The sequence below is a fragment of the Hypanus sabinus genome, chromosome 17 (assembly GCF_030144855.1).
Source record: "Hypanus sabinus isolate sHypSab1 chromosome 17, sHypSab1.hap1, whole genome shotgun sequence".
Lineage (NCBI taxonomy): Eukaryota > Metazoa > Chordata > Chondrichthyes > Myliobatiformes > Dasyatidae > Hypanus > Hypanus sabinus.
Window position 1 is genome coordinate 48,824,047 of NC_082722.1, and position 15,005 is coordinate 48,839,051.

General features: G+C 39.0%; 1 protein-coding gene across 1 annotated transcript in view; it reads right to left on the minus strand.

Moving 5' to 3' along the window:
- slc7a5 (solute carrier family 7 member 5) overlaps positions 1 to 14,585 on the minus strand; it is a 49,570-nt gene extending 34,985 nt beyond the window's left edge. The window contains exons 1-2 of the mRNA XM_059993015.1: positions 12,704 to 14,585; positions 3,439 to 3,564 (exon numbers count right to left, since the gene is read on the minus strand). Coding sequence (XP_059848998.1) covers positions 3,439 to 3,564; positions 12,704 to 13,277 — 700 coding nt within the window. The 5' untranslated portion in view covers positions 13,278 to 14,585. The remainder of the gene's footprint in view (positions 1 to 3,438; positions 3,565 to 12,703) is intronic.
- Between the last annotated feature and the right edge of the window lie 420 nt (positions 14,586 to 15,005).

Below are 15,005 nucleotides of genomic sequence, written 5' to 3' on the forward strand. Positions count from 1 at the left end.
TTTGTCAGTCTTTGCTCACGTATAGGATTTCCCCCTAAATTCTATTGTACTGTTTTCATGTAAGTGCCTGCAAGAAAATGAATCTCAGGGTAGTATACAGTAACATTGATAATAAATTTACTCTGATGTGAGGCCAGCTGTAAACAGGCCCCTATTACACAAACTCTACACCTGTCCAAAGCGGTAAGTGATGTGATCAGGGCACTGCATTGCACTAGTAGTGCAAGTTGCACTTTGATTGAGACAGGAAATGCTGGAAGCACTTTGCAGATCAAACAGGATCTGTAGGCAAAGAAACAAGGAGTGACATTACATCTCAAGGTTCCTTCAAGAGAACTACAGAAGTGAGAAAACAGAAAAATGGGGGAATTGTAGACTGAGTAAAGGGTGCAAACTAGTTTATTGCTGGTTTTAATTTATTTTACTTTTTTTTAAGAGATACAAAATGGAACGGGCCCTTTCACCCCACTGAGCCTTGCTGCCTAGCGACCCCCTATTTAACACTGGCCGAATCAAAGTGCAATTTACAATGACCAGTTAAACTTCTAACCAGTAGGTCTTTGGATTGTGGGAGGAAAGCAGAGCATCCAGAGGAAACTCACACATTCATGAGAAGAATGTACAAAGTTCTCACAGAAAGTGCTGGAACTGAACTCTGACACCCCAAGCTGTAATAGGGTCTAAACACTACGTTACCGTGACACCCCATAGCAGCGTTGCGGTTACTGTAACTGACAATTTCATTCACCTTAAATGATTGCATTTTCCACAAACACTAGGTTTATTAGGTATATTGGTATTCATAGCAAAAGGACTTGAGTACAGGGAGGTTCTACTGCAGTTGTACAAGGCCTTGGTGAGACTGCACCTAGAATATTGTGTGCAGTTTTGGTCCCCTAATCTGAGGAAAGACATTCTTGCCGTAGAGGGAGTAAAGAGAAGGTTCACCAGATTGATTCCTGGGATGGCAGGACTTTCATATGAAGAAAGACTGGATCGACTAGGCTTATACTCAATGGAATTTAGAAGATTGAGGGGGGATCTTATTGAAACGTATAAAATTATAAAGGGATTGGACAGGCTAGATGCAGGAAGATTGTTTCCGATGTTGGGGAAGTCCAGAACGAGGGGTCACAGTTTAAGGATAAAGGGGTAGCCTTTTAGGACCGAGATGAGGAAAAACTTCTTCACACAGAGAGTGGTGAATCTGTGGAATTCTCTGCCACAGGAAACAGTTGAGGCCGGTTCATTGGCTATATTTATGAGGAAATTAGATATGGCCCTTGTGGCTAAAGGGATCGGGGGTATGGAGAGAAAGCAGGTAGAGGGTTCTGAGTTGGATGATCAGCCATGATCATACTGAATGGCGGTGCAGGCTCGAAGGGCTGAATGGCCGACTCCTGCACCTTTTTTCTATGTTTCTAAGTTTCTACCAAATGTACTCTTGCACAATGCAATTACTCAGGATGAGGTTTACTTTCTACTAAACTATAATGAAATTACGTACACTTCTCTTCCATGTCTTCAAAACTGTTTTTTTACTCTTTTCATTTATCCAACCTCTTTACCCCATACATTCCCAACTAGTATCTTGCCATTTCATACCATGAACTAGAATGTCATTCCTCATCTTTGGCAAGACAGGCCAAGTGACTCATTAAATAACATAACATTTCCAGTTTAAAGGAAAAAATGATATGATACATGATTCTAAAACAAAGCAGTGAACAGCAGTTTTGTTTTAACATGGCAAATGAGAACTTTTGGTGATGATTGTGTTACGACCATTACCTGCCAGATTAATATACATCTCATTTGTTTAAGCCAGCTAAAGTTAGTTGAGTGACAACCCAAACATAATGTAATAAAAACTTTTTTTCTAAATAATACCATGAGAACTTATAAGATTAAAATTACCACGACTGCACAGTGTTATTTTACAGTAGAATGAAATAAATAAGACACAATGAAATTCCCAAAATATAGTTGTTTCAGGGTGCATTAATTTCAAGAAAATAGATGACTTATCCAAAAACGACACACAGATTGAGTTATATCAGTCTATTGTGGAGACCAAATTTCAAAATATCTGGGCAGTCATGAAAGATTTTTTTTCCCCCCACATAAAGACAGTAGTAGTTGTTAAAACTTATGAGTGCTGATGCAAACAAAAATAGTGAAATTTTGCTACAGGTTTCAAAAGTTTACTTCACGCAACTTCGCTTTTACGAAAGACCTACATTAGTACCCGTTTTCGCTGAAAGAAATCCAAAGGGGATTTTCATTTTAATGAAAAAAGGCAAAAAGTGAAAATAGCGTTCAGCGCTTGTTTTGCAGCGAGGCGTTATAGAGGCAGCGTGCACCCCGAGCAGCGAGAGTGGTGCCGCCAAGCTCCTTCCCCGGGAACTACACTCAGTATCAAGCCGCCTTAGCTTTGAACTGTGTCTGTGAGCATCTGTGCTTCATCTCGATTTATTTTGTGCATCCGTTAGCAACATGTGTCCTAAGGTATCACAAAAGCCTAAGAGAGCTCGTGACGAAAGTGTTGCGAAAGTGGAATTTAAAGGTAGTCATGGGTGGTTTGATCGGTTTCTGAGGCAAGGGCAGCTTCACAATTTAATGTTTACTGGACAGAGTGCTTCAGCTGATACTGAAGCTGCCCAAAATGTTCCCAGAAGAACTAAAGAAAATAATTACAGAAGGTGGTTATTCATGTAAGCAAGTGTTTAACTGTGACAAAACTGCAATTTACCAATTCTGGTAAGTGAAACTACACTGTACATACATTATTTCTACTTTATATAGGCTGTGTATTTATCATATCATTCCTGCTTTTACTACATGTTAGTGTTATTTTAGGTTTTATGTGATATTTGGTATGATTTGGTAGGCTATTTTTTGGGTCTGGAATGCTCAAAAATTTTTCCCACATAAATTAATGGTAATTGCTTCTTCGCTTTATGACATTTCCGCTTACAAATGGTTTTGCAGGAACGTTCTACTTTTGGATAGCAGGGGAAACCTGGGTACTTGAATTGGTTTTGCTGTAAGATTGGAGGATATTAAAATAATAAAAAAATATATAAAAAGATAGATAGAAATTCAGGAAACATTTAAGGCTAGACGTCACTTCACCATGGCAGAACCAATTAATGATTTTATGTTTAATCATAGTGCTAAATTTAACAAACAAAATATATTGACCAAATATTTTGAGTCAGAATAAATGTAATCCAATTTAGTTGGAATCAGTGGTACAAATGTTTCTTATTGACATTGAATACCACAGGGAAGACCTACATGTACTACCGATCCCTAACTGCCCTTCAGAAGATCAAGGTGAATTACCTTCCAAACCACAGCAGTGCACTCCTGTCTTTTGCACAAAACCGAGCAGGAACAGACTGATTGTACAATTAAAATCTGTCACGTACTTACCTTTAAAAATTTGCACCAAGCCCAAAATGATGATGAGAATCAATGCCAGCAACTTCGCTGCAGCAAAGATGTCTTGCACTCTTGTAGCTGCCTTTACACTGTAGCAGTTCACTGCAGTCAGAAACACTGAAAAAGAAAATCAATGTGTTTAAATTGCATGTTTTGCATTTTACTTACAATATCCTACAATTCTGACTTTCTTAAAAGAAAAAGGATAAATATTTGTAACTACTACCAACGTTCACATTTGAAAGCTCGGATAGGTCATATCATACTTCTTGAAGCAGGGCCTAAACTATTGGCACTTCATAGTGTTTATTCAACTGAACGATCACAGCTGGCATGGTGGGACTTATCAAAATGGGTCAGGAACTTGTGAGGTAAATTTATAGCCCAATAAATAATTTCTGGCATTGCTGCATAAATGATATTCCTTATGTTCAAACATTCAAAGCTTTCTGTCATGCTACTTAGTCAAGATAAAATTTTGATTCTAGTTTTAATAAAAAGAACCTTGTGGAAGAAGAAGTCATTCTTAAGTAATCATAAACAGTTAAAAAAAATAAAGTACTTCACAAGACCCAAAAGAACTTTCTAAATGAATTGTTTCAATTCAAGTGAACTGATTAAACTGAGATAAAATTACACTTCTGTTAGAAATCCTTGTTTCAAGCACTGGGTGTTCCAATCAACAAGATAGATACAAGAACAAAAGAGGCTTACTAGCATGGCTCAAATGGGCCTCCCAGTCATTGTTCTGTTTTATACTTTATGTTCAATACTGATAAGAGGGCTAAGCTTCAGAAAGACTATACTGTATCATTAAGATAAGCTTTCCTTCATTCAAGAGGAATGCACAATTTATCCAAGGTGAAAGAACTAAACTTAGTTTCAGTAGCCAACATCTTTGCTGTCTTTGTGAAATCAAGTTAGAAAATGGTGAATAACTGAACCACAGGGTATAACAGTTCCAATGCCCTGATGTTAAAACCTTACCTTGTGTTAAGACTTTCAAATACCTAACCACCTAAATAAGTTGACCCACCAAAAGAGTTTAAAATTTATCACAGTCACCATTAGTGCTGCAACACGTCCTCTAAAGAACCAAGTTATAATACTGACTTCTATTAAAAATAGATACAAACAGCTATTAAATAAAAGATGACAAATCAAATATTACTGTATAAATTCTAAATTGGCAATTTATACTATGGTTTAGCATTAGTGGTGGACCAATCGATTCATAGAGAGAGAGTGCTTTGCACAGGTCAGGGAGAAAAGTTTGAAAAAGGAGCGTTTCCCAGGGCTCGACACATTAGCGACAGGCCAATCAATTTGAAGACAGAGAGCTTCGGACCGGTCGAGGAGAAGAGTTTTAAAAGAGGAGCATTTCGCGGGGCTCAGTGCATTAAAATAGTGGGTATGACTACAAGGCTAGTTTTCTATTCTGGGTGTCGGATGTGAGATGTCCGGGAGACTTCTGGTCTCCCTGATGGCCACATCTGTATCAGGTGCATCAAACTGCAGCTCCTTAGAGACCTGAGTTAGGGGACTGGAGATGTAGCTCGACGACCTTTGGCTTGTTAGGGAGATTGAAGTGGTGATAGACAGCAGCTACAAGCAGGTAGTCATGCCAGGGCCACAGGAGACAGATAAGTGGGTGACTAAACACATTGATGAAGGCAGAGCAGTAGATGTAGTGTATAAGGATTTCAACAAGGCATTTGATAAGGCTCCCTATGCAAGGCTCCTTCAGAAAGTAAGGAGGCACGGGATCCAAGGAGACCTTGCTTTGTGGATCTAGAACTGGCTTGCCCACAGAAGCCAAAGGGTGGTTGTAGATGGGTCATATTCTGCATGGAGGTTGGTGACCAGTGGTGTTCCACAGGAATCTGTTCTGGGACCCTTCTTTGTGATTTTTATAACCGACCTGCATGGAGAGGTGGGTTAGTAAGTTTGCTGATGACACAAAGGTTGGGGGTGTTGTGGATAGTGTGGAGGGCTGTCAGAGGTTACAGCGGAACATCGATAGGATGCAAAACTGGGCTGAGAAGTGGCAGATGGAGTTCAACCCAGATAAGTGTGAAGTGGTCCAATTTGCAGACAGGATATAATACAAATGGTAACACTCTTGGCAGTGTGGAGCATCTGAGAGATTTTGGGGTCTGAGTAGATAGGACACTCAAAGCTGCTGCTCAAGTTGACAGTGTTGTTAAGAAAGTGTGTGGTGTGTTGGCCTTCATCAAGCGTGGGATTGAGTTCAAGAGCCATGAGGTAATGTTACAGCTACATAAGACCTTGGCCAGACCCCACTTGGGAGTACTGTGTTCAGTTCTGATCACCTCACTACAGGAAGGATGTGGATACTATAGAGAGAGTGCAGAGGAGATTTACAAGGATGTTGCCCGGATTGGAGGGTTTATCTTATGAGAATAGGTTGGGTGTACTTGGCTTTTTCTCCTCTGAGCGACAGAGGATGAGAGGGGACCTGATAGTGGTGTATAAGGTGATGAGGGTCATTGATCATGTGGATAGCCAAAGGCTTTCTCCCAGGGCTGAAATGGCTATGAGGGGCATAGTTTTAAGGTGCTTGGAAATAGGTAAAGAGGAGATGTCAGGGGTAAGTTTTTCACATGGAGAATGGTGAGTGCGTGGAATGCACTGCTGGCAGCGGCGGTGGAAACAGATACAATAGTGTTTTTTTAAGAGCTTCTTAGATAGGACATGGAGCTTAGAAAAAAAAAGGTTATGCACTAGGGAAATTCTAGGAAGTCTCTAGAGAAGGTTACAGGGTCGACACAACTTTGTGAGCCAAAGGGCCTGTAACGTGCTGTAAATTTCTATGTTCTAGGTACATTTGTTCCACTAGTAAGATCCTTTTCTTCTCCACTTTAATCAGAAGACTGCATGTAGACGGTCTTATTATATAGTTAATCTCTATTAAGTTACAGTAGTTCACAGCAGATAAAAGGAACTATATATGAAGTGAATGCTAATTAACCAGTTTAGCAGGTTAGCTGCAGAGTGAGATTTAGTACTGAGTATATGGATTGCACAATAAAATGTTCTAGGAAATATGCATTCTGTGGAGAGTCAAGCCAACGTACAAGTTAAAATTGCACCACTAACATGCTGTCTTCAAACTCTGAGATGTCAACAGCCTGCTATACGCAATATAAATACCAAACTTAATTCTCAAAACTTTGCTATTGTGGTTCAAATTTGTATTATTTATCAGTAATTTTAACTCATTGTAGCTGAAACATTAATCATTGGCATGAAAAGAGTGATAGAGAAGGGCAACAACACATGATACTTTGCCGTAAGCATAAAGTGTGTGGAATACGATGGGCAAACCAATTAAAAGAAGGATTTTACTGTCCTATCTTACAACATAATTCAAAAGACTGTCAAAGCAAATATAAATTGCATGCTTAAACAGCTGCTTGTAAACTAATATCGACTTCAGCTCCACCCACTGCAGAATGAATGAGAGCAACACAAGTCATGGGTTGCATCAGACAAACCTGTTTCAACCGCATTGACTAATAGCCAATTTTGCCAACTTGATTTACGTTATATCTAGTCAAGTCACTTTTATTGAAATTTCAACCATAACTACTGGCACAGAACACAGTAAAAATGAAGCAACATTCTTCCAGGACGATGGTGCTACATGAAACACAAAGCTACATTAGACTTCAGATCTACATGGGATTACATAAAGTGCACAAAACAGTACAATAATTAATAAACAAGACAATAGGCACAGTAAAGGGCAAATTACAATATAATAATAAATAATGTTTTTGCAGGAATTGAGAAAGAAATGAGCAAAAATTGCTGAGATAGGGAGAGGGAGGGAGGGAGGGGGAGTGTGTGTGTGTGTGTGTGTGTGTGGTGTCTCTGGGAATTGAGGGGTCTAATGGCTTGGGGTAAGAAACTGTTACAGAGTCCGATGTAACCAACAAAACAACAAATTATCTGCACAGTTACTCTATTTAGGTTTGGATTGTGAAAATATTTAGGTCATTATTAAGAATTACTTCATACAATTAGTAGTAACTATATAATTTTCTGTTCCTTTGTTTTTAAACAAACGTTTGTGCTTAAATTCACTGTTAATTACTAAAGTGAGGCCAATGCACTTGTCGACGGCAAGGAATACAAATAGGCTGAAACACATAATAAAACTTTGGAAGCAAAATCAGAATCAGGTTTAATATCACCAGCATACGTCATGAAAATTGTTAACTTTATGGCCGCAGTACAAAGAAACACGATAGATAAATAAACAAATAGAGAGAGGAAACTGAACTGAAGCTGTATCCGTTTTGGTCTAGTGTCCACGTCAGTTGAAATGACTTATCGTACCTAAACCCGGCTTTCCACCATTGATCTTATTTAGAGAAAGAGCAGAGTAACCAATTAAATGACTAACCCATACATTTTTTGAACGTGGGAGGAAACAGAAGCACTCGCAGGAAGCCCACGCGGTCATGGGGAGAACGTACAAACTGCAGGACACAGTTCCTCAACTGCACATCCAGAACCCTGTTTAAATGATTGCTGCAGCCTTTACCACCCTTTTTATGAGTGCCAGACCTCTTCTGATGTCTGGGTGATTTTTTTTTTATTTCCACATCTGCCTCCTATGGTTTTTTAACCAAAATCTAATTCTATGCCTACAGATTTTTATGAACCATCAGCTACGGAAAACAAATCTATCCTTACTACTTGATCTAGGCTGCACAAAATTTCATACACCTTATTACACCCATGTAACCTCCTCTGTTTCATTGAAAACAACCCACATTGCCAGAACTTCATAGTTCTGGCAACATCCTCGTAAATTTCTGCTGCTCTCTCTACAAGCTCATTCATACCTTACCTGTAATATAGCAATCAGAATAGTAGATAATAATAAAGCTGTGATCTATTTAAAGCTGTGAATAGCAAAACATGACTGGTGTTACATTCCACATTACAGCTAATAACAGAAAATATCCATGTGTCTTCTTAATCAGATAATCAATTTATCCTACCACCTTTCCCCTCTGTTCCTCCACAACTCTCAATATTTTCCTGTTCATTGAAATTCCTTTGCCATGTTGCATCTCCCCAAGTGCACAACCACAAACCCTATTGCTTTAACTCCATTAGCCACTCTTCCGCCCAATTAACGTCTACATCCTTTTGAAGTCTAATGCTTTCCACTTTCCACCCAACCACAAGGCCAATTTTAAAACATGTGCAAACTTCTTTACATTCATTCTACCGTTAGTTCAAATTGACAACAAAAAGCAAGGAATTGTGTACAAAACTTGTGTGACCTTAATGATAACAGCCCTGCAGTGAGAAAATCACTCGCAAATACTTCCTCCACTACCTGCCGCAGAATCAAATTTGGATCCAATTTGCCACTCTCCCTTGGATCCCGTGCACCATTATTTTTCAGCTTAGCCTGGCATATGTAATAATTCACTTTTAGCATTACATGATAGAATAGTTTCAGTTAAAGGCAAATTGTACTTTGGTATTATTTTTGGAGCAATTTTTAATAATTAAGCAAGAGTGACTTAAATTTTTTCTATAGCAATACTTAAAATAGCAACTGTGTTTTAAACAAAAACTGTGATCACCTTTACGTCTTATTTTAAATTCTGAAAAAAAAGAGATGAAATGGGATTTATTTTATTATCTAAAGCACATACATATTGTTATTTTGCTATGGTGCCTTAAGATCATGTAGACGGAATTCAAATGACTAATCCAATGTCCACAGATTCAAAATAATTATTTAAACTCTGCTCATTTTAGCTTTTGATCCTTTTTTAAAAAAAAATTTAAAGGCAGCATGGTAACATGCCCCTTTGGGCCCAATTACATCCATATTATATCAACCTTTTAATCTGTGCGTCTTTGGAATGCAGGACAAACCCCAAGTGGTCAGTGGGAGAACGTACAAACTCCTTACAGACAGTGGGTGGGATGAACTGAATCCGGGACACTGTAATTGTGGTTAGCCTGACGCTATGCCATCATACCATTCTTAATTGTTTCTTAAAACTACCGTTACCAGCAATTCATCGAAATAATGGAGGTCTCCTCTATCTCTGTTTATGGAACAAGAAAAATAAAGGCAATTTCAGGTGAAAATTGGAATAAAAATTATTTTTTTCCCTGAATAAGTTAGTTTGATAACATTGTACTACATCTTTAGTAAGCTGATCACGTAAAGTCAGAATATTAAAGAGAAAATCTGCAGATGCTGGGAATCAAAGTAATACATACAAAATGCTGGAGGAACTCAGCAGGCCAGGCAGCATCGATGGAAAAGAGTAAACAGCTGATGCTTCGGGCTGAGACCCTTCATCAGAAGTTTTGGCCTGAAATGTTGACTGTTTACTCTTTTTCATAGATGCTGCCTGGCTTGCTGAGTTCCTCCTGCATCTTGTGTGGAAAGCTAGAACACTTATTCTTTTTACAAACTTGATTTAATGAGAAATGCACTTTCACGACATTATAGTGATCAGTACTACTTCTGTTAATTTTTGATGCACAAGATCCTGTCTCCAGAATATCTGTGGTGTACTGCCCATTTTTGGTCCCTGAACACACACCATCTGTGACAACAGAATTTCAACTTCCAATAACTCAGACTTCAATAACTCATAACTTCAATAACTTCCTCTAGCTCAGATGTAATCAGCATGCAAGTATCGTAGTATACACAAAACTCAGACAGATTTTCAAATTGCCTTCAGAGCTTGCAACTTTATCAAATTACCTAGATAGCCCCAGTTTTTGCAAGACATTGTGAAACAATTGTGGCCTGTAAACAAGACAAATTAACATGAACATGAATATTGCCTTTTCCACATCCAAGTTCTCAGAAATAATGGAATAATCCACCATTTAAACCATTCAAATCACTGGATAACAATAATCAAACAGTACTTTCCTGCAGCACATTTTATATGTTGGTCTCAGATACACACGCTGAATTTTCTTGAAGTAATACTTTGAAAATTTATATACAGTGCTTCCCTCAACAACACTGAATTCCAATTTTGCACTCTATATTGCACTGGGTGAAAGGTTAATAATAAGAACTTACCAAAAGAGACCCCACACCCAAATTGAGGAGGAAAGGAGTAAACTATCAAAAGCCTGCAGAAAACCACATGGACGTGAATAATCAGCAAACAATGGCACTTGTTTTTCATTCACTGTTAATATGCTCTTAACATACATGACAAGCGTGTATTTAGCCACATGCGAAGACTACTAGCATCCACGAGTTGTCTTCTCCCTCTTTTACGGCCATTCCCTCAGGGCTGAGGATGACTTGGAACATAATCTGAGTGTCTAGCCCGGTGACTCAAAGAGCACCATGAGATACTGAGCTTGTACAGGCAAGTGAATTAAACCCATTTCTGGCAGAATAAATCTTCGACTGCAAAAAAATTCGCATAGGACTGAGCAAAGAGCGGCAGAGCACCAAGATGTAACAATTCATTGACACCAGGCAGCACATGGAAGTGTGGAAGGTGCAGGAGGATTTCTGCAAAAATGTTTGCTGCGAGTCTAGGTTTCATGTGGTAGAAGTACTTGGACTGTTTACATACATGTTATTATCTGGTACTCTTTACCAATAATGCACTAAACATTTGAAATACTAACATCACTAACTCTAACTTTGTGGCAAGCTGTCATCTGGAACCACTGAATAGATGGTGCATTAGTAAACAGCTTAAACAAAATGTGATTAAATTAATTTTGGAACATATGCTGAACTGACTTGATAACTTTTCAGGAGCTGTCAGCTCCATGAAACAGGGAGACAGAACCAAGCATGCTCAACTATTAAATAGATGTCAGATCACATTATATAAAAGATGTAAATTGCAATGTTCCTTTGAGACCGATATATTGAAAAGAAACAATCTCTCCATATCAAGTTCAAGGACACACAACAGAAGCATCTTTAACTTCTGGGCTGCTTTGATTAAACTTTTATTATAACTATTTCAGCTAAAGCAACAAGATGGAACACAAATTTTTAATTCAGGTTTCCTGAAGAAAGTACTGCATATAAAATTTCTAAGTAATATTTCTAGAAGGTAGTGCAAGTGTATGAGACCAACACATTGTGTATTGGAAAATGCAGGAAAATTTCACAGCACTTCTATTGACGAGGAGCTCTTTGGATAGCAGCTTCACAGTAGAATTCCGATCATGCTTTTTTTGAAAAGTATCAGAAAATAAATAGAACTTACAGCTTCCACTCAAGAATATTTAAAAAACTGTTTTCACCATACAAGTTTTTTTTCAAGTTTAGTCAAGGCTCAAAGTACTGCACAATATTTCAAGAAAAGGAACCTTTATGGGAATGGTGAAATTCACTCCCGACAGTGGAGCAGAGAATTTCTGCTCGATCTCAAATTGATATTTGGGCAACTCTATTGTTCCGGTACAGAGCAAAGGCACGTCAAAACAGATTATTTTGACCCATTTCCTCTTCCACCCAAATTACCTGTTATGATCGACCCCATTTAAAGCCTCTATTTAAAAAAAACACAAAATCGCTGAATGCAAAGGTTATCTATGTACCGAAGCCACCCCTTGATAACTTTAACAATGTTTTTGGATACTGTCAAAATCCCGTATAGTGGCCACCTGTCCTACAGGATGCTGACTGGACAGATACTGTCACAGAATTCCACTACCCGGGAAAGGCAGCGCGTAACAAAGGAAATGCTTCTTTCATCTAGTGGCAGACTGATTTTAAGCTGAATTTCACCAAGAAATACTTCCAAGAAAGTGTGGGGGTGGGGACTATTTTGGCTTTTGTTCACTCAACAGCAAGCTGTTGCATCAGCAAGTTCGAAGAATGTTTGACAGCCGCCGCGACCAATAAGCTATAAAACCACCAAAGCTGACTGAATTGTACAATAAAACAGGAAGGTATCATTCGCACGTGGGTCGGCTGTCGCCGCGCCACTCGGCCCGGAACAGTGTCGCACAATAAAATAGGCCAGAAATCAAATTGAATTCAGTTTATAGAAGAAAGTTAAAAAAAATCTGTTCCAAAAACATCTTAAATAACCCTTTAATTATACCTTGCTTGCTTCAATCCTTCCACACTCAGGAACAAATCTGCTTTGATAAAAAAAAACCCAGTTAGAAGAAGCGATTGAGTAAAGGTTCAGTGCCGCACTGGCTCCAGGTGAAGCTACATCTTGTGCTGATCCATACTTACAGATACAGAGACAAGCCACCAGTTTGGCTCCATCTTCGGGCACGGCGCAATGGGGGAAGGCGGGTTTGATGATGTAAGTCGCAAAGACCAGCGCCACGATGTACTGTGAGCTGGGCCGAATGATGAGCAATTCGATCCAGAGTTTGAGGAAAGCCATGAGAGAGCCGTACACCTCCAAGATGTACGCGTAGTCCCCTCCCGACTTCATGATGGTGGTGCCCAGCTCTGCGTAGCACAGCGCTCCGATGGTGGAGAAAACGCCACACATGGACCAGATGATGAGCGAGAAACCAACCGAGCCGGCCTCTCGCACAACACCAGTGGGTGTGATGAAGATACCTGAGCCGATAATGGTTCCCACAATAATAGCGACCCCGTTCCTTAGGGTAATGGTTCGCTTTAAGACGACACGGTTTGATTCCGTGGGTGCTGTTTGCGGGCTATCCTGGTCCCAGTCGGGGGACGTACCCGGTTCCCCGTTCGCATCTGCTGCTATCATTTTCTCTTCCACCAGACCGGAGTCTCCCCCTGTCTCTCGGACCGACCCCGAGCCTCTCTTCTTTAAATCAGACATGAGGTCTTGAATTCAGTCTCAGCCTCTCGTTGGTGGCGATGGTTTAGTCTGAAAGGTGCCGCTATCGCCCCTCCTGACCAACGCCAAATTTCCCTCAAGTTAAATCGCCGTGGGATCACTGAATCATTCTTCTCAGCCTCGACCTCCCAACCATTCATACTCGATACGTACGGATTCCGGTATGATGCAATACTTGGGCGGATCAGTTGGCGCTTCGCCGGGAGCCGCTCTCTTTTCATTTGCTGTTCATCTGTGGTTTCCTCAAATCTAACTTGTCTTTTTTGTCAGAGAGAGTCAAAAGAGTAAAACACTGAGAGAACAGTATAAATTTCAAGCTATTTAATTCAGTTATTCTCTTGGAATATTTGGTAGCTGAAGGTAACCTACCTGAAGAATTATACCCGTGATAAAATGAGTTTATCTAAACATAGAAAACATTGATTTATATGTTCAAATGAAATATGACTTGCAGCATTTCTCCAAGGAGGAGAAAATGGGAACACAATACCGAAATAAATACTCTATATTCCCTCGCTTTTGCTTACCATTCCCTGCAGTTGTATCTAAATTATTCTCTAAATTATCAGAAGAAAGCCTGAGATTCCCAATTCTGTATCCTTTCTTTGTCTTTTAAAACTGAGTGACAACGTGATACATTTGTAAAATTACCCAAGTATAATAATGTACTCAAACCCACAATTCACAGATGAGTTGCAGAATTACTGAATGAAAAATGCTCTGCAGGCTACAGGAGTTAGTAGTAGAAAATTTAATTTGACCCTGATAGCATCACTTGGCCAGCCCTAAAGATACAGAAAATGGAGAACTAGTAGTGTGACACCACAAAGAATTTACTTTGAAAAAAGGCACTGAGAATGAAAAATAAAGTCTGTACTTATGCAGCTAATTTAACTGAAGATGTCCTTAAGACAGGAAGGACGATGAAATATTAATGTATGGTAATTTTCTTGAATAAACACATTTGCAATACTATTCTAGAAAATACATAATTAGATTTTTTACCCCTCTCTATCAGTGGACTCTACATGTAATCCAATACTGGTGCCAACAGCACTGTAATTTTTCCATTTCAATATTCAGTTTTTGAATTTGCTTCTATGATCCCATCCCAGCCAGTCTGGCAGAGGATTTATTATATTTGAATAAAAATTCCTGATTTGGAGTCTGGGAAAGATGAGTTCAGCTATTTATTTTCTTGTTTTTTTAAATTTTATTTTGATGCATTTAATTTTATTTAATATTTTAATGTTTTTAATTAATATCTTATTTAAACAAAGTTGATATATTTAAATAACTTTAATTGTTACTACAAAACATTTACTTGAAATCAGAACAGCAACCATTTACAAACAGGAGAAAGTCTGCAGATGCTGGAAATCCAAGCAACACATACAAAATGCTGGAGGAACAAATATTAATTTCTAACCAGTCTCTATTTCTCTCTATCTCTTTAGAAGTCCTTCGAGATCAAAAATGACTTGCAACAACTTCATTTCTGTATATTCCTAAGTGACTCTTGAGATTTGTTAGTTAGGTCTCAAAGAGCCTGCCACAGGTGGAGGAGGTCATGCATAATACAATAGGTGGGTTGTGGAGGTGGGGGTGCAGGGTGTCTGAGAAACAGTCCTTCCACCATATATATTAGGAATCTCAGTACTACAACAAATAGACCTGTGGTCCTCAGTGCCATATTGAATGTCCCTTCCC